This window comes from Prionailurus bengalensis, chromosome C1 (assembly GCF_016509475.1).
Source record: "Prionailurus bengalensis isolate Pbe53 chromosome C1, Fcat_Pben_1.1_paternal_pri, whole genome shotgun sequence".
Classification (NCBI taxonomy): Eukaryota; Metazoa; Chordata; class Mammalia; order Carnivora; family Felidae; genus Prionailurus; species Prionailurus bengalensis.
This window is the reverse complement of record NC_057345.1, coordinates 218114304-218134432: the sequence shown is the minus strand read 5'-3', so window position 1 is coordinate 218134432 and position 20129 is coordinate 218114304. Positions and strand designations below refer to the sequence as shown.

The 20129-nt window shown below is 54.2% G+C and overlaps 1 protein-coding gene across 10 annotated transcripts in view; it reads right to left on the bottom strand.

Moving 5' to 3' along the window:
- The window catches only part of AGAP1 (ArfGAP with GTPase domain, ankyrin repeat and PH domain 1), a 552763-nt gene that overhangs the window by 151625 nt on the left and 381009 nt on the right, over positions 1-20129 (bottom strand). For 6 of the 10 annotated variants that reach the window (XM_043578237.1, XM_043578238.1, XM_043578239.1 and 3 more), the window contains one exon: positions 17488-17646. The exons of the other annotated variants lie outside the window; for them this stretch is intronic. In XM_043578237.1, the coding sequence (XP_043434172.1) occupies positions 17488-17646 (159 nt within the window). The remainder of the gene's footprint in view (positions 1-17487; positions 17647-20129) is intronic. 10 annotated transcript variants of the gene reach the window in all.

The following is a 20129-nucleotide window of genomic DNA, read 5'->3' as shown; positions in this document are numbered from 1 at the left end:
CGGCTATGAAATGAAGTGAAGGATAAGACTGTGTCCCCAAACATAGTAACGGGCATTTTTCTCTTTTTCCTGAAGCAGAAGCCCAGCCCCCTGTGGCTGACGGAAGGGTCAGTGGAAGGGGCAGCAGCCCCAGCGGAGAAGTAGAATCTGCCGCTCGCTATTCATCAAAGATTCGCTCCTTCCCATTCTTCCCTACTGTTGCCTTTTATCCCCTGGGGCGAGGTTAAAAGGAGCAACTAGCCACCAGCCTCCCCAACCAGGATGTGGGCCTCCTCTACCTCTGCAGCTCTGCCCACCCCTTTCCTCAAGAATACATTTCTTTTCCCCTTCTCCCCCCACCTCTGCAGAAGGTAACCTTCTCCCGAAAGTTGCCCCTCATCCCTGCCCACACACCCTGGGATGGCGCCCAGTCCAGGGTGGCCGGGACTGGCCATCTCCGGTCTTTGGGGGTCTAGGGCTGCAGGAGCCTCTGAGCTGTCACCGGGAGGCAGGGTTCCCCAGGTCCTCTGGGCGTGAGACAGTCTCTCACTCCGTGTTTCTGAGGCCCGCACATTCACCCCACTTTCCACGGCCACAAGCTCTGGTGAGGATGTGTCCGACCCCAGCTGGCTTTCACCACTTGACACCTCCCCTCCCCTCCCCTCCCCTCCCCTCCCCTCCCGGCGGCCAAGGGTTCTAGGGAGCAGCCCCCTCACTAGTTTCTAGCGTCTTCTCTGACTCCCTGGCTCTGGCCACAAAAAAGGAAGAAACGGGTCTATGTCTTTTCTTCTGTGAAATTCGAGCACGTTTTCCCCATTCTAGGTCCAGGGCACTTCTTCACAGGTGAAGCTGAGCCCCGTCTCTGGGCACACCTTGTCACGCTGCACGAACGGAGACTCTGACCTCGGGAGCCGCAGCTGTCTGAGGGACAAGAACGTCCCACCGGCCGAGAGATCCAGCCTGGCCGGGCCAGCTCAGCTCTCCCAGGGCGTGTGTGCGTGTGTGCGCGTGCAGCCAAGGCAGCTACAGATACTTTGCTGTCGTTTGCTTTACGAGGCTGAGTGGGAAACAGAAAAAAGGAGACGCTGGCATGAGTGCCAAGAGTGTGCCAGTTACGCGCTTCATGCAAAACGGGCACAGAAATGGAATTTGTGAGGCGTCCTCACAGCCACAAGTCCATGCAGCCTTGGATGCTTGGGGGATTTAAGCGGATCTGTTCCACTGTGAAGAAAGAGCACAGAACGATGACAGGGAGACGCGGTGCAGAGGAACGGGCTGGGATGAGGCATAATTGGGAATTTCATAGTATTTTCCAGCTCCTTTGGGACAGCACGGCCCACTTGGCGGAGTGTGACGGCTTCAGTTCGTATGAATTCAGCTTTGATACGCATTTGCAGGCAAACATTAAAAAGGAAATCGCACAGGAGAGCAGGGGTCTGCTCGTATCCGACTTCACATCTGCGGCTTCTCAGAAACAGGCCTACGTGTTCGAGTCGGGCTTCGTGGCCGAGGGAGAAGGGGACCAGGCACCAGCAGGAAGTCAGGGCCCGGCTCCTTGTCCAGGCAGACGACCATATTCACTGGCCAGGAAGCCCCGCAATTTGCTCCGGAAACCACGAGCCGCGACGCATCCCACCATGGCCAGTTCCTGCGTGTGAACAATCCCACTTCTGGAACGTTGTCTGCCGGGCAGCAGACGGGACGGGGTCTGCAGAGCTCCCCCATGATCTCGGCTGCTGGTTCCACGTTCGGCTGGCATCTCTGTGTCTGGAATTTTTCTCACTGCGTGGCAAGTGGCAGAATGGGGGCGGGGACGCCGGTGTCCCGGCTCGCCCACTGCTGCCCCCAGGGTCCCCAGTGTCCCCCTGTCTTCTCCCCTCCACAGCTAGTCAAGGACCCCTTTCTGTTATCGCCAAGAAAAGACTCACTGCTCTTGCGTTTTCGATAAATGAGAGAGTCCCACGGAATATACCTACTGACAAGGTCCAAGTGGAAATCCTCAAATGTTTACCTCTTAATGTGCGTTTCCTAACTACAGGATTCATATGTGAGATAACTTTCTTCAAAACATTTTTTTTTAACTTAAGTAGGATATACTCATTACTGAAAGATGAAAACAGAACAGGGAAAAACATTTACTATCTTCCACGACTCCTTATTCTTTCCATTCAGGTGACTTTTTTTTTTTCTAAATTTTTTTTTTTTTTAAGTTTATTCATTAATTTTGAAAGAGAGGGAAAGAGAGCAGGGGAGGGGCGGAGAGACAGGGAGAGAGAGAATCCCAATCAGGCCCCACACTGTCAGCGCAGAGCCCAAGGCGTGGCTCGATCTCACAAATCGTGACATCATGACCTGAGCTGACATCGAGTCGGGCACTTAATCGACTGGGCCGCCCAGGCGCCCCGAGATGACATTTTCACACTCACGCGTGAGGGCCTGGCCGGGCCCATAGCTCTGTGCTATGCCTGCATCACACATGCCCCTCGCTGGCTGTGTGACCCGGGGCAAGTTATTCAAACCCTGTAAGACTCTGTTTTCTCATTTAAAAAGGGGGCGAACCATACCTTCTCACGGAGCTGTACGGTAAGTTTAACCAGCAATCTACAAAAGGCACCTGATTCAGGGCGACCACGTGGCAAACAGTAACATTCAGCCGTTCGTATCATTACATAAAACCTGAGGAACGTTCCCTGGGTGGATACTGACCGAGGCAGGTCCTGTTCTAGGCCTTGGGGACAGAGACGTGAGCTAGGCGGGGTCCTCCCCCTCACAACCTGGTGGCGGAGGATGGCAGGTAACGCGCTCGAGGAAATCACAAAGGCTGCTGGAAGGAGATTAGCGGTGCAGGGGAGGGGGGTGTGGGCAGTGGGTGGGGGTCACCAAGGCCTCCTGGATAAGGTGGTCTCTGCTGGGGCACGAGGGTGGGGAGGCCAGGTGTGCTTGGGCGGGGGACGGTGGTGGAATCACACGAGAGCAGAGCTAAAGCCCCTTCCCAGAACAAGGACGCCTAGGCACATCTGTCCAGAGAGAGCAACATTTCCACGGCTACATAGTACCCCCTTGCAGGGAGTTCCCGGGACTTCTTTTCTAGTGCCCTGCTCCTGGTCCTAGAGGTTGTTTCCAATTTCTGAACTGTTTTTAGACACAGTGGGAAGTTAACAGGGTTACAGGCAAAGCCAGTTAGGATATAATCCAACTTCGGAAATACGTAAGAATACAGATACAACTGGAAGGGTGTGGACTTCCAACACCGTAACTCAGGGTGGCGAGTCTGTTTTTCAAGCAAAAAGCTTCTCTGCATTTTAAATTTTTCGAGGGGCGCCCCGGGGGGGGGGGTTCAGTCCGTTGAGCGTCTGACTCTGGATTTCGGCTCAGGTCACGGTCTCACGGTTTGTGGGATCGAGACCCAGGTCGGGCTCTGTGCGGAGCCTGCTTGGGATTCTCTCTTTTTCTCTCTCTCTGCTCCTCCCCTGCTCGCTCGCTCTCTCCCTCTCAAAATAAATAAATAAACTTAAAAAAAAAAGTTCTAAACTGCTATGTTTTATAGTTAGGGAAACACATAAAGTTGCTATTGCAAAAATTAATGAAGGAAAATGGTAGTTAGCCAGTTGCCAGAGAGAAGGAGGCAAGCTTACCAGAACGTGTTGACGTATGACTCACCCACCCCAGTGTCATACCGTGTTCTACCACAGGACAGGCGTCCCGTCCACTTACGGGACTCTTTTACACTAGTGCGTCTACTATCCGTGTGTCTAGGAATCAAGGAATCTCTTACATGAAAAACAGAGCATAAGTAATACAATTTTAAGGAAAAAAGAAAGGCATGTTGTAAGAAAAGACAAGTACTTTCCTTTTTTTTTTTTTTTAAATTTTTTTTTTAACGTTTATTTATTTTGGGGACAGAGAGAGACAGAGCATGAACGGGGGAGGGGCAGAGAGAGAGGGAGACACAGAATCGGAAACAGGCTCCAGGCTCTGAGCCATCAGCCCAGAGCCCGACGCGGGGCTCGAACCCACGGACCGTGAGATCGTGACCTGAGCTGAAGTCGGCCGCCCAACCGACTGCGCCACCCAGGCGCCCCAGTACTTTCCTTTTTTAAAAATAACGAGTTGGTCAGGAACTTGTGTTAATGCGATCTGTATAAATGCGGTTTATACTTTGCCAGCGCCCCCCGGGAAGGAAGTCGTGGATAAAAACCAGGCGCCGGCTCAGGTAATAACCACCCACACCTTGACAGCTTCAGATGGTATCATATGATGATAATTCTTCCAGAATGTGCGGCCTGGATGGATGCTGTGGCCACATACGTCTCATCTGGGGGCCCGACCCGCGTGTCCGGCTGGCCTGACTGATGGGGGCTGACGTGCCCCCAGACTTCAACTCCCCTCTGAACTCCCGGCCATCAAGGCATCTCGCATGGAGCAGTGCTTCTGGCCACAGGCTCTGAGACCAGAGGCAAGCGCTCCCGAGATTTCTGGCGGGTCGTTTCGGGACGCTCACTTCTGGCACGATGCAAAGCGTGGTTAGAAATGAGACTCAACAGCTGGTTGAAAAGCTGGATTTCCAGTCTCGGAAAAATGAGCTCAACGTTTTGAAGTGCATTAAATAATTCTGTTCTCTCGTTACATTACACGTGGAAAATACTTCCAGAGTAGTGATGCTATATCTCCCTTGCAATTCTGGAGGCCAGCGGGGGACTACTTGCTTACAAACGGTCTGAAAGAGAAGAGTGCCCATCTGCAAAGAAAGCTGGCAAGGCTGTGAGCCTGCACACATGCAGACCGGCCCTCACATGGGAGGAACCATGGTCCCGAACCAGGACCAGATGGCAAGCCGGGGTGTGGGAACCTCACGGCACATGCATCCGTGACACCTGCCCCCCACCCCCAAACTCTATCTCAAATGCAATTATAATTATTTTCCTGTAAATAAGAATGCATTTTAAGAAACTCTGTGATATACACAGAAACATTTCCCTGCAAATGTAGTAAGCTTTTAAAAACCCCATTGCAGAAATAATGTAGCAATTAAAATAGCATTTATAACTACGTATGTTTAAAATGTTTCCGCATGTAAAAGAATAAAATTTTAAGTCATTTAAAATAACCATCTGTTTCCCCATGATATAAAATTTTTAGTATCGTTGTATAATTAATATTAATACCACTTTCTGTTAATAATCTTTTCTGTCAGATAATAAAGCAAAAGATGTAACAAAAGATGTATTCGGCGAAGGAAGGTGAAGAATGCAAAACCAAAGCAATACACAAAAGCTAGAGGAAGAAATACAGAGGGTTTGAGGATGGTGCTGACCACCTACACATAGCTGTCAACTCTATCCGTCATCTATCCACCCGTCTGCCTACCATCTATTACCCCCCTACCTACCCATCTCATCCTTCCACCCATCCACTCTATCTATCTATCTATCTATCTATCTATCTATCTATCTATCTATCTATCTATCTAATCATCCTATCTCAGCCATCCATCCACCCACCAATCCATCCATCCATCCATCCATCCCTTCATCATCTATCCATCCATCCACCATTCATCCATCCATCCATCCATCCATCCATCCATCCATCCCTTCATCATCTATCCATCCATCCACCATCCACCATTCATCCATCCATCCATCCACCATCCATCCATCCACCCACCAATCCATCCATCCATCCATCCATCCATCCATCCATCCATCCATCCCTTCATCATCTATCCATCCATCCACCATTCATCCATCCATCCATCCCTTCATCATCTATCCATCCATCCACCATTCATCCATCCATCCATCCATCCATCCATCCATCCCTTCATCATCTATCCATCCATCCACCATTCATCCATCCATCCACCATCTATCCATACACCCACCAATCCATCCATCCATCCATCCATCCATCCATCCATCCATCCACTCTACCTGACATATCTCCTTCCAACCATCTCACAATTACTTATATTTTTATAGCCACTCCTCCTTCCCTCTTACTTCTACTCCTTTCTTTCTTCTTGGCACCTAAAATTTTTTACGCCCTTTAGGTCTTTTTGTTCTTGCATGCAGTTGTAAATTCGATAGCAGGGAGCATGGAAGGCACTGAAAAAATTCTGATCAGGTTTTATTCTAATAATGGACAGTCACCAGGAAGATAGTATCACTGGAGTTTTATAAGCTACTGGATTCCCAGGCTGACGACCTGAGCAAAACACAGAAGTACAAAACGAGTATTTTCCTGGCTCAAGAGTGATATAAAACCATGAGAAAAAGTCCTATGTTGCTTAAAAATATACCACAATATTACATCAGGTGTTTTAATGGTGCCAGCACAAAAGATCAATTAAAGTCTTTCTAGTTGGAGTAGCAACACACCCACCGGACAGACCTTTTTATACTCTTCTACCTGCATACCACTGGATGCTGGGGTGGTAAATGACGCTTGTCTCTTTTTAAAAAAATTTACTCTCGGGGTGCCTGGGTGGTGCAGTCGGTTAAGCGTCCGACTTCAGCCAGGTCACGATCTCGCGGTCCGGGAGTTCGAGCCCCGCGTCAGGCTCTGGGCTGATGGCTCAGAGCCTGGAGCCTGTTTCCGATTCTGTGTCTCCCTCTCTCTCTGCCCCTCCCCCGTTCATGCTCTGTCTCTCTCTGTCCCAAAAATAAATAAACGTTGAAAAAAAAATTTACTCTCAAAATGAACGTTTGCAATGAAAGCTGCAGGGACCAGACACCAAAAATAATAAAACACTAAACCATTTCATAACATTTTAGACATCGGTGTTTTAGGAAGCTGGAAAACGTAACACATTGTTGTGTGGCGGCCGATGAGAAATCCTGTTACTAAAAACACTCAGGGGGCGAGAAACTCAAGTCTCCGGGTGTCGTCTCCACCAGAGATTTCTAGACTTCCTGGAGAACCGCGAGCTGCCCGGACCGGGGCGTCCCCTCACCCATTCTGTCTCTTCCCTTCCCCTTCCGCAGACCCAGGAGCTCTGCCTGGACCCCCGCTCTCCCCCAGGGCCAGGGCAGTGGCTGGGACAAGGTAAGGGGCCAATAAATACTTGTGAGATGAAGTTAGGTGAAAGATTAAGGAACGACTTGGACCCACACCTAGATTACTCCTCCTGAATGCAGCAGGGATGTGACTTACGATTCCGAAACGGGCTGAGATAACCGAAGGTAGGAAACGCAGTTTTAAACCTAACTGGTAACTAATTTTAAAAACGTGTATGGCAGGCTCCCGGCGGTCCCCCGCGAGTGTTCTCTGTGGACAGGTGTGTGCGCCTCGTTCACCACGCTCTGTCTTGGGCAAGGGGCACCGACTCTGTGGGTCGGCCGTTTCCAGAGCACCACGCAAAGCCTTTTGTTTAGAAAGAAACATCTTGAAAATCCAAGGAATTCTGTCGCATCGGACTGGTAGAGGCCTCGGAGCTTGTCCTGCAAGCCCACTATGCCACCCCCGGCACGTGTGACCCATTCTTCTCTGGGGGTGGGGGAGCTCTGCTGGTGACCACTCGAGTTCCTTCGAGGACTCGTGAGCAAAACCAGCAGCGCAGGGAGCAAACACTGGGACAGCGTGCAGGGCGTGGCCCCTGGGACTCGGGGACGCAGAAGACTCTTTCCTGGTGGACTTACTTTCTTGCAGGAGAAGACAAAACAAACAGGAAAGCAAGACAGGGAGGTTTCAGACAATACAACGTGGTGACTGGTTAGGAAATGGCAGGGCAGGGAGACCTTCTGATGGGGTAGGAGACTGACAAGCAGGGGCACCGCGTCAGCCAGGTCCCGATAAAGCCGCGAGGAGAAGGAAGCCTGGGAAGGGCTTGGAGGGGAAGCAGAGGAACCGGGAGGGGGGTGACATGGGCACGCGTGAGCTCACCCAGGTCTGAGCAGAGCAGCGGGCTGGAGACAAGGACGGGGAGGTGGGAGGGGCGGGTGGGACACAGGATAAAGCAGCATCGGGGGCCAGACCAGCTGGGGCCTTGTCAGCCAGAAATAAAACATCAGGAACACAGTCCGTGTGCAGGGGTGGGGGTGGGGGGGCACTGCAGTGTCATGTGGGGGGAGTGGCAATCTGATTCATGTTTTTTTTTTTTTTTTCCCCCAGAAGAGGAGTCTGGCCAACCTCAGGGAAGCAGAAACACACAGCAGGGGATGAAAGGAGGCCGACAAGGCAGAGCCACAGTGGGACCCGTGGGCAGAGGAGAGGCAGCTCAGCGGGCAGCCTGGGGTGCCCCTGGGGAGAGAGCAGAGAGAACCGGCCACAGGAGCGGATTCAGCGAGGTGACGGTAAGAGGCCGTGTGGCCTGAGCTCCCAGGAGCACAAAGTGGAGGGTTGCAGAACGAAATCTCGAGTTCCGCTCTGGAAATGCTAAGTGTCAGTTACTCAAGAGCCCCTCCGGTCGCGGGCTGGTTATGTGTGTTCAACGGAGGCGAGTGTGGTCCAGCCGGGCGTATGAACGTGGGCGTCCTCTGTGTCTGGACAGACGTCTAGGCCCACTCGGGGAAGGGGGGCGTGCAGGGAGGAGAGAAGGCTGTGGCCGGAGCAGCGCCAGGGATCTGAGGTCTGGAGTGGAGGAGGACGACGGGAGAGAGAGCCAAGAAAAGAGCAGGGAAATGCAGAGAAGGTGTCATTGGAGAAGCCAGGAGAAGAAAGTCTCAAACGAGTAGATGGTGAAGGGAACCAAGGAGGGCCCTGGGACTGACAGGGTGAGGGGCTTGCCATGGATGACACAAGGGTTCGAGGGGCTGGGAAGCAGGATGACCCGGACGGGTCAAAGAGAAAGGGGCCAGGGGTCACCAGAGACGGTGAGGACAGACAGCCCCCCCCCCCCCCCCCCCACCCCAGGAAAGCTTGCGAGAAGCAAGCAGACTGAGTCCTGGTAGCTGCAGGGTCCTGGCCGGCTCCGGGAGGAGAGAGGTCGGGTCTGCAGGCTCCAGGGCGGGGTCTGATCACCTCTGGGGGCACAGGAAGGAGACAGGATGAATGCGGAAGCAGGGTCCTTTGCAATGGAGAGGCGGCGGGTCCAGACGTGGAAGAGACACCCCGCCCCTTGTGCAGGAGGGAAGCAGGGCAGACCCTGTACCCCGGGTGGGTCTGGGGTGGGGGAGCCAGTGAGCCCCTTGCCCTAGACCCTGGGTAAAGCACAGAGAGGGTGGTCAGGGGAGTAAGACAACATAAGAGGCGGGAAGGGAAAGCCGGAACCGATGTCACGTTACTTCATGCTACTTTGTGTCAACACGGTCACACACTCCTTCCTGTGACGAGTCACTGCCCCTGGTTCTGTTCTCGGGATGTCTACAGAGTAAGGCTCATGTCGCTCATCGTGACCGTGAGGCACACACCCTATTCACACCCGCCCCCCTCCCCCCCACCTCGAAGGCTGGAGCTTAACTGTGGCTGCACGTGAGAAACCCCTGGGGGAACGTTCTGGTGCTGTTTCACCCCAGGCCAGGGGAGCCCATCACCAGCCCTCGGCCCCAGGAACTGAGATTTCTAAAAAACAGCCTCAAGCCTCAGATGTGGAGCCCAGTATGAGACACCCCCCCACCCCCCACCCCGGAGGCCCCTTCCCCATCCCTGTCTTCTCTATCTGATGTGGGTTTCAGACTCTTCTCCGCCTCCCCGTCCACTGCTCTGGACACCTCCCAGTATGCCAGGGGCCTTCTGGAAACATGGCCCCGCAGAAGGTTCCAGCAGGCCGGGTGTCCAGGTGAGGTTTGGGCGGAGGTGAGCACGGGAGGTGGTCCGAGGGCCCCCATTCTCAGGGCACAGCCAAGTCTCGACGGTGTCTTGGCTGACGAGCAGTGGCTAGGTCGGCTCCACCAAGGTCGGTCACCCCATTTGTACAAATGCCGTGCCAAACCCGAACTCAGTATTCTAGTTCTTGGTTTCACTTTGTTAGCTTAACTCACTTTGTGGCGTCTAAATCTGGAGGGTGCCAGGATCATGCCTGTCAACGTGTGTTGTCCACGCCTCCCCACACAGGTAGCAGACGGACCCACCAACAGCCAAGGCTGGGATGGCCCAGCTGCGGACCTTCCCTCCCTCACACAGCGCTGCCGGGGGCAGCTGAGTGGGTGGTTAAGAGGACAGTGCAGTGCCTGAGACAGAATCCAGCCTGGCCAGTACCTGCCGCACAGCTGCCCTCTCTGCCTCATCTCAAATGGAGATTGTGGGGTGCCTGGGGGGGCTCCTTCGGTTGAGTGTCCGACTCGGGCTCAGGTCACGATCTCATGGCTTGTGGGTTTGAGCCCCACACCGGGCACTGTGCTGGTGGCTCGGAGCCTGGAGCCCGCTTCGGATCCTGTCTCTTCCCTCTCTCTGCCCCTCCCCTGCTCGTGCTCTCTCTCTCTTGAAAATAAACATTAAGAAAAATAAGGAAAATAAAACAGGGATCGCGTCAGGTCCTCATCTTGTGGGGCCCTAGTGCCTGGAGAGCAGAGAGAGTTTGCTGGACGCCAGGGAACATCCTGGTGGGCACAGCAGCGGCAGGACTCCGGGGGACGCGGCTAGCCTCAGTCTTCTGCCTGGGGGATGGTCTGAGACCAAGCTCAAAGTCTTGCTGGGATGAGGCACTGCCTTGGGTTGGCGGCTGTAATTCCCTCGAGTAAGGAAACGGGCTTCCTTCCCTTTGGGGAAGGATTATTTAATTCATGGTGGAGCACAGCCGGGGTGGCTGGGAGTGGTCATAGACCTGAAGTTGTCATTGCCTCGGTCAGGGTCTCTCAACCTTGGCACTGCTGACCTCTCGGGTGGGATCACTTTTTGAGGTGGGCGGGCTGTCCTGTGCGCTGTACTTGGTAGCCTATTACCCGCGAGGTCTCAGTAGTGCACCCCTCTGCCCCTTGGCTGGGACAACTCAAAACGTCCGCAGACGTTGCCAAATGTCCCCGGGGCGGGGGGAGAGGGGGCAGAATCACCCCTGGTGGAGAACCGCTGGTCTTGACGAAGATCCTGAGGGCCAGAGGGGCTAAAAGACTTAGTCCAGGTGCCAAGGCAATTGGCAACAGTATCCTTCCCTACTGTCTGTCTAAAATGGTTCCTAGACTTTTGCTAAGCAAAGTGGGAACTGCTGGCCTTTACGCATGAAATCCAGTGCTCCCCGTCCTGGTATCGGGGGCAGTGTTTTCTCTGGTCAGCACCCGCTGCTAGAAATAGCTGGCAGGAAGGAACTAAGGAGACAAAGTACAAAGTAACAGCGTTTTGATTGAGAGGGGAAAAAAAATACACCTTTTACCCCCTGTGGCCAGTCACCCTAGGAAGCCTCTGCTCTCTCCTTGGCCGCATGCAGAGAAAGGAAAGCAGGCTCGGAGCACAGAGGGGACCGGGTCATCCCTTTAATTAGGCCGACCGGCCCAGTGAGGGGGGCAGACCTCGGCGGCTGAGACAGGGTGTCTGTCCAGCTTTGAGAGATGACAGCCCACGGGCCCTTTAACACTGCGCGAAGCTGAAGGTTGATGACAAACCCCAGGGAATGGTTTTTGAATGCCAGCCAGGATCCGGGAGGAACTAATGATAAAGGGAAAAGTTCAGGAGAACCAGAGAAGGGAAAACGCGGTTTCCTTTAAAAGCAAGCTTTATAAAGATAAACAACTTTTATGATGCAATGTTTTAATATTAAGCATCCGTCCCCCTTACACACACACACACACGCACGCACGCACTAAACAGCACAGGAGGAAACTATCCACTCTAGACTCAGAAAACCTGGGTTTGCATTTTGGTTAATTATCGTGAGTGTGGTCTTGGGCTTCTCCGCCTTTTTGAACCTCAGTCATCAAACAGCACTAGTGATTCTCAGAAAATGCACATTGGACATCAAGCTGCCAGAACAGAGAGGCCACTGACAACAAAGGCGGTCCCCACCTTGGGCTTCTCCTTCCCTCAAAAATCCTCCTACAAATTAAGCCTCCTGGTCCCAGTGGCCGTGGCACACTACCACCACCTGCTGGTGACATGCCAAAATTGTCAGCATAATATCGAAACAGAGAAAAAAAGAGCTCTAACTGTAACAAAATCGACGGACATATGGACGTAAACATCCCAGCACCCCGTTATAGCACCCTTTCTGTCAGGGCACACGCGGGGCTGCCTGAGCACCCTCGGGCCAGGCCCCGGGGATGGGAGAAACAGAGGGAAGTGTAGGAGGCGGGAGCAGCGCTGAAACTTGTTTCCAACCTCTATCCTTAAAACAGCCAGGCAAACAAAGAAACAAAATGTTCCTAATGAGAAAAACTGTTTAGAAGTTACAAAAAACCCAAAGGCTTCGGGTGCGGGATCAGGGGTCCGACAATAGATTCTAGCAGATTCTGGCAGAGAGAGGAATAAGCCGCTGGAAGGAAACACGTGTGCACACACGCACACACACACACCTTTGTGGCGGGCAGTGCCAGTGGCTGCGGGGTTTATACCTGGCGTTGACGAGGCTGTCTGGCGGCGGGAGGAGGCAGGCTGAGGGAGGGCTGAAGGGAAGAGAGTCATTTGGAGCAGTGCAATATTCACGGGGATGGCCAGCCAGAGCAGCAAAGATGAACTGTTGGAATAGAGCAATCGGGGGACGGGGTGGAGCCATCTGAACAACCTGACAGTCAACGGGTGTTGGGGGGATGGGGAGGGGGTTGCGCGTGCCCATGGCAACAGCAAGTCACGGCCCTTGGCCCAGGGCTGGCACTGGCAGAGACGGTGTGGCAGGCCTGCCCGGCCTGCACCCTCCGCAAAGGTGTGTTTCATCTGAAAGTACATTTTGCCCCGCAGCAGGATATGACAGCCAAGTACCTACAAACGACCCCCTGGGGTCCCCCCCCCTCCGCCCCCCACCGCTACCCACAGGAATGTGAACTCTTGGCTAACGCTTTAGAGAAAATTACCTATAGAGAACATGATTAATCCCCCCGAAAATTACAGGCTCCCAATCGGATCCAAGAAAACTCTCGGCCAATAGCTGTTGCTGAGATAATTGTTCTGAATCTATCGATATGGCTGAGCTGCCCCTTCATTGACTGCAAACAACCATTTCTTTCACCCAGGATTATAAGTTGGTGTTCACAGGCTCACCGCTGCCATTACGGTGATAAACAGTTTAAACCACAACAGGGTCTGACGTGTAGATCAATTCTGGGTCCATAAAGAATCTCTACACAACAGGTTCCAGGACAGGAATTTACAGCCACCAGTTTTTATTCTCTCTTGCTGCAAAGATTACTTCTGTCAAACACTTAGGGGAGTGAGGAAAAATGTAAAAAAATTAATTTTTCACGTACTACTGGAACAGCCTTTTCCAATGCAGGGGCTCAAGATGAATACGCTTCTGCATTTAAAAAATTACGCCGAGCAGCATGTGGCGTACCGCCGGAGAGGGACCCAATCCTCTGCGCCGCTCGCAAGCCAGCCGACAGCAATTTGAAACCCTGAACTGAGCTGTCTGGATTTCCTCTAAGGGCAGATGCGGGTCTCATGTTAGCGACGCCAAATTATATTAGACGTTTAATTTTAAACCTCAGGTACTTAATGTAAAACCTTACAACAGTAATAGTCATAAAGCAGTGGGGCATTCCATTTCACAGAATGGATTCTTCTTCTCTCCCCCCCCCCCCACCACCCACCTTAATTTCACCGGAGCCTCCTGTTTTGTGGTTTTGCACACTACGTAGTAATCTATCTAATTAGGAGTTGCTCACAGCTGCTTAAAAGAGAGAAAACCCCCCGGGGTACCTATGGGTGCAGAGGGTCAGCCTTTGAAAACTTCTCTGGAGCCAAAGTCTTAATTTAGTGCGGACGAGGGGGCAGAGAGAAATGGACTCCCAATGTTGTTGTTCTCATATTTGATAATAAGAGTGGATGACAATGGGAAGGCGGGTTCACCAATTCAGGGGCATCTGGATTCAAAAGCCGCTTACCTTCTCCCTGTGCCTGCTGCTAGGACAGCGTAAGCTTTCATGATTCTGACACCCACACCAGAGACTTGAGGGGAAAAAAATAAAAGGATTTTAAAAAATTTTAAAAAAAGAAAAAAAAAAGAGGGTGGGATTTGTATCAACTGTAACTCAGAAGAAGCACGAGAGAGAGCTCTTAAGCATGTTTGTTTCTTTTGTGATTACTTTCCAACACAGCACAGAATGTTGACGCCCAGGCTGAGGTCTGGAAATCCATTCATAAATGCGTTTTCTTGAAGTCGCCTGTCAGAGCCCGTGCCCTCGTGTTCATTAAAAACTGCTCTGGGTCTGGCCACTTGATAGATCATGGAAGGCAGGGATGGTGTTCACCAGCAGGAAGTCGTGATGCTAGCCTCGCTGGAGGTGGGCAGGGGTTCTCCTGCGTGTACCCGAGCACCCCCGGGGGTCCCGGGAACACGCGGCTCCCACCCGCCACCCAGCAAATCTCGGTGGAGTCTGGGTGGCTGCATTTCGAGCCAGAGCGGTGGTTCTCAAACTTCGGCACGCAGCATCATTCCCCGGGGTTGGGGGGGGCTTGTTAGCACACGGGGTGCCGGGAACTGGCCCAGTGGGTCCACGATGAGACGAGGAATTTGCACTTCTAACCAGTCCCCGGGGGGCTGCTGCTGCTGCTGGCCCGGAAAGCCCATCTGGAGAAGCACCGGCGTGGAGCTCAGACCTGGAATCAGGCCACCCAGGTTTTCATCCCGGCCCCTGCCGGGGTGTGATGTTCGACAGGCGGTACGTATCCGGACCAGAGTTTCCCCACCCATCAAAGGCGTCTGCTCCCCGAGGATCGAATGAGATAATCCACGTGAAGCCCTCAATAAATAGTAGCTCTCATTATTATTATTATCACTGCTACTGTTCCCCTTTGCAACCGAATCTTGGTTGTGACGTGCCACCAACCCCTACGAGATGCAGGACATAAGGAGGGATCGTGTAAGACGGCAGGAATCTTACTCCCCGGCAGCACTCTGCTGTCTTTCCGCATCTTTGCTATTTAAAGTGACGCCAGCTCTAAGCCTTAAAATTGAGACGCTAACTGATTTTGCCATTCTGACCTCCCCATGGTCTTCTCGTCCTGTCTGCACCCAGTTAGCCACGCGCGTGCCCGCCGACCCCATGTCACTGCCGCCCCCTGCCTGTGTCGTTTCCCCTTCTCCTCCTCCTCTCTGAGCCTTTGTCCAAACTTCCTCGATGCTCAGAATAACTTCCTCTTGCGGTGTGGCCGCACACGTACAAAAATGCACTTGGTCCTTTAAGCGTTGCTCAAGTCTCGTTCTCGTTGAGAAGTTTTCCTTGACAGACTCCAACAACCCTTAAAACGACCTGCACCATTCTAGCCCCGGGCTTCCTCCCGAGCTCTCCCTGCGGATCCCCCGGCACGACGGATGTGGGGGCGGACTCGAGCGCCCCATCGCCCGTGCTCAGGGTTCAGGCTCCGTGGCGTCAGGGAGCCTAGCTAGTCGCTAACAGGCATGCCGCGTGGAGGAAAAACGGACTCTCGAGGGCGTGAACACAGGAGAGACCGCTCTGGGGGGGTAAGAGCAGTGCGCGAACGTAGGTGATCTCAGGCTCTTGCAGGGACTTTACAAATGTGTGTGTGCAGACCGACGCGATCATCTCCTGCGGGACGACACTTCCAGCCAAACCGAGGGTCTGGACATCACGGAGTCCCGTGCTTCGGGGCGGCGGAGCGCCCCGCGTGCGCACGCCTAGCCAGACGCAGAGAGCCGTGGCGACCACCAGAGGCAGAACCGTGCGGAAGAAAGCTTGCGGAGAACGGATTTAGACGAATATGCTGCTTCCCATGCCCTTCCTAGAAAACATTCTGCGTCGGGGGAGGCAAAGCTGGGGGCGATGGTCTCTCTCAGGAACCTAGCTCTTTTATTTTGCTGCCTTCCCCCAGACAGAACTCCCGCTGCACATAAGGAGCAGCACTTAAACCCCGTCACTCTGTGCAGGCTGTGCTGGTAGCCCCACAATGCGCTCAGAGGAGGAAAGCTCTAGAAGGTCGCTGCCCGACAAGGTGCCGTGCACACTGGGCTCTGGAAACACCTCCGCACAAAGGCGGCCACAGAATAAACCCAACTGGCTGGTTAATACTGACTGAAAAGCCACCAGATGGATCCCGAATATTGGAGAATGCGGTGATTATGTGAACTGCTTGCTCCCCCTGGAAAGGAAAGTGACTGTGAGAACAAGAGCAGGCGTTTAGTCACAGAGGCCGCGGGCCACACCTGTGCTCCAAGCCCAAGGATGACGAGGGGCGGGGTCAGACAGATGCTCCCGGGGGGAGGGCTGCCTGGCGGTGGGGCGGGGGGAGGGGTGTTCTGACCGGAGCACGGGCTGTACGATGAGAAGGCCCAGGCAGGAGGCAGCTGTAAGTGCGCGGATGGCACGTTCCAAGGGACGAGACCGTAGGTGGTTAGTTTTCAGGGACCTGAGGACCCCCTTGGCTGCGGGTCAGACAAGAGGCAGGACGCCCGGAAGAGTCCCTGAAGACGAGGAAGCAGGCACACGCACCTGCCAGGGCATCGTCCTTCGAATGAGGAAGGGGCCCTGGGGGCGGGCGCGTGCTGGGCACGGGGGCAACGCTCCAGCTGGGCCCGCAAGCCGCAGGCTTTTCCGGCAGCCCCCCACCGACTCAGTCTCTCCTCCGTGCCCAGGCTGGGATGCCCTCGTTTACAGCGGTCGCTTGGCATGGTGCGATGCCAGAGGAAGCCGGGCAACTGGAAGCCAGGATTAGGTTTACCCACGGCAAACGTCCTGCCGCAGCAGCTGTTGGGTCTACGGGGAAGACCCGATGCTGAATCTTTTAATTAGCACAAATCGTGCTAAGATTACTTTAAAGCCCTGTCTGATAGATAACATCCAACAGTGGGGATTTCCGTTAAATACCGGTGAACGGGCCGTCGACAAAACGCCACGGGCAAAGCGTGTGGCAGCAAAGCCAGCACCTAATGCACGTCTGCACACACGTGTCGAGACAGGTTCCGACGTCCACACTTACGTTCCCCCCACCCCGCCGTCCCCAAAAAAGGGTGGGAGGGGAATGCTCCAAAATTCAGAGGGTGCATCAGGAATTGGGGGAAAGTCGTAAGGAGCACGAATTGCGTGTTTTCCTTTGACGAGAACAGGAGACAGACACGCCCCCCCCCCCAAGCCCCCACAACGTAAACTGCGCACCGGTGGTGAGAGTGCACACGGGGTCACACAGGCAAGCGTGACGAGGCCGTAAATTCCGCGTTATTTCCCGGTCCCGCCGCCTTCCCGTGCGTGGCCGTGGGGAGGCCACGCGCCCTGTCTGCAGCCCCGCTTCCCAAAGCTGTCAGGCGGGGATGCGATCCGCTCCTCCCTGACCAACTGGAACACGTGGGGCGACGTGGGTGGCACCTCTGTCAACCTCTGTCAAGGACCCCACGCTCCACGGATGGAACGGGATGCGCGCGCTGCTCCCGCAGCTGCCCCTCGGGGCCCGCACTCAGCGCGCGGGCGGTCAGGGCGCCACGTCCAGCCCCTGGCTCGCGACCGAGGACCGCGAGGGGGCCGCGCCCTCTCTTACCACTGCTGATGGCCGAGTTTGCAATGACCGTAGCCTCACTCCACTGGTCGGCACTGGAGACAGAGTAGGAGCGTTGCTGCATGCTGTCCGGCCGGCTGCTGAAGGAGCCCAGGCTGATGCCGCTTGCCATCTGAGACCCAGACGCACTAGTGACATTCCCTAGGAATAAACAAGTCAGGTGAACACCACCTCGGACTGCAGACCCCAGAAGCCAGCACGAGTTAGTCTAGAGGCCTACGTGCTTACACACGAGTGCACCCCGGCACCGAGAGCGGCTGCGTCCTAAGTGGAAAACGGAAGAGCCGGACAAAACGGTATTCGAGACGAAAGTAAGCGGGGGGAGCAAGTCTCGGGGGCCTGATGACGCCCCATAAAAGAGCCTAGCCACACGGCACGGTCCCAAACGAAGATGCCGACACAACGTCACGTCTAGGCGGAGCAGGGGTGAACACGGAAGAAGAGCCACAGTCCCAGCAGGCCGGCGAGACGAACCCCACAGGAACCCCACCGTGGCGACGCGTCAACCGAAATGAAAACGGCCACGAGAGGCAGCCAACTGCCTGATGCCACAGGACGGCTTTCGTGGTGAAGCTGTACTGGATGATAAGCACAAATCAAAGCTCCTACAAGTGACATCGGAGGAGACGCAGGCTCTTTTAAACCAGGTAAGTTTACTCTTACCCTTGAAGAGACCGAGCAGAGGAAAAACAGCCTCAGCGAATGCACGGCACAGAGGGGCTGTGATGGAAAGGGTCCCATCACACGCTTAATGATATGAGACAGGTGCTCAGCATCAGAATGAATGATCGTCTGGTCACACCAATTTTAGACTCAGAAACATGATTAAGTGCCTCTCTCTAAAGCCGGGCCAATCACACCTTGCTGGGAGTGAAGTCGTTTGTTGGGTTATGCAGACTTTCAAAGGCGCTAGGTCTGTTTTGTTTTCAACTTTCCCCTGTTTTAGTTTAGAGCCAATTAAGTTCTCGATTGCTTTAATAGAAGGTTTTCATAGCACAGGATTTTAAATACATAGGCTGGATTAGTAGTTCCCAACTCTGGCCAATGACCAGAATTACCTGTGGAGCTTTTTGAACACAGAGGCTTCAAAATGTCTGCATTTTGATTCGGGATGTCTGGGGGTGGGGCTTGAAAGAATGCACGTCTCCAACAGCACCTGGTGATTCTGGTGCCTCTGCTGCACTGGAGGTGGGGACCAGGGCTCCACTCCAAACAACGGACCCCACCCTGATCATAATCCCACGGAGCATGGCAAAGTCACAAAATCATCTACTCAAACGTAACGAGCCAGTGATCGAGGAACATGAAAGATTTTGCTTCAAAAAAGTGTATTTCTACCTTAAGAAAGGAGGCTGATTTTAGGCTGTTATCTGAACTGGGCGCATCTGGAAAGTCATAAGGGAAATTATTCCTAGGCAGGTCTGCCCGATTCCAGAAAAAAAAAAAAAAAAAAAGTCGAAAGCGACACCTCAGGAAAGGAAGAAAAGACGGACCCAGATCTTCCCAAGCGTGGTTCTCAGCCTGACAGCAACAGCATCGCTCAGAAGCATGTTAGAAATGCAGACTCCCAGGCCCGGCCCCGGCACCTGTCTTTTCAGAAGATCCGCAGGTAATTCTGAGCTCACCTGCTAGAGCTCAGGTACCCGGAAATCACTATGGACGTGGAACAACACCTACGGCCAGAGTTCCTCATCACCTCGGGCTCCTCTGTCTACCCACAGGGTCAGGAGCCAGTTTAACCACGTCCCTCCTAAGCACCGAGGTTCTGATTTTCAGGCTCGCCCAGACCCTAAAGTCCTGGAAACACATATCCCGAACGACGGCGCTGGCTAGCAGTCCTGCACCTGCTCCGGCACTGATCCCCACGGCAGCCTGGGGAGGGGGGCCAGGTGTCCGGCATCTCAGACACAGAGGAGCAGCCCAGGCCAGTGGGGGTGGCGCTAAGGGGGAGACCGCATGCTCCTCCCGGGATCCGCCACACTCAGGGTGCCCTTAGCAGTCTCCTGGATGTGCTTGTCCTTGGCCAGATCCCTATGACAACAGGGCAGCGTCTGGGCAGCCGACGAGCTTGCTCCCGTTGGGTGTCCCCCGGCAGCCCATGTCCACACCCGGGTCCACCTGTCACCTTCCTGCCGCACCCTTTCTTTGCCCTGCTCTCCTGGGAAGGCACCCACTGGCCTCAACCAGTGGGAAGCAGGTGCACGCAAGGGGTGTGATATGGTGTGTGTAGAGCCAGGCTTCCTCTGTGAGCTGCCGCGGGGGGTGGGCTGTCCCCAAGCCTTGCTGGGGCACCCCCCTCCTGCTCCCACTGGGCCTGCCTGGTCTCTGTGCCATTTCTGCCAGTCCTGGTGCCCACACCTTCTGACCCTGGGCCTTCTCTTCCATTCGGGTACCCTCATATACACCTCCACTCAAGAGCCACATTTGGGACTACCCCCCCCCCGCCCCCACCCCCCAGGGGCCCTTGAAGCCATTCCCCGTCATCACGTGAATTCTCAGCAGACAGGGGCTTCAAGGACACTGCCAACATTTCTGCGGTAGGGGGAAAGGGAAAGAGGGAGGACGCCACGAATTCCCACCCCACTGCTGAACCAGGCCCCCCGAGCCCGAACCGCCCGCAGGCG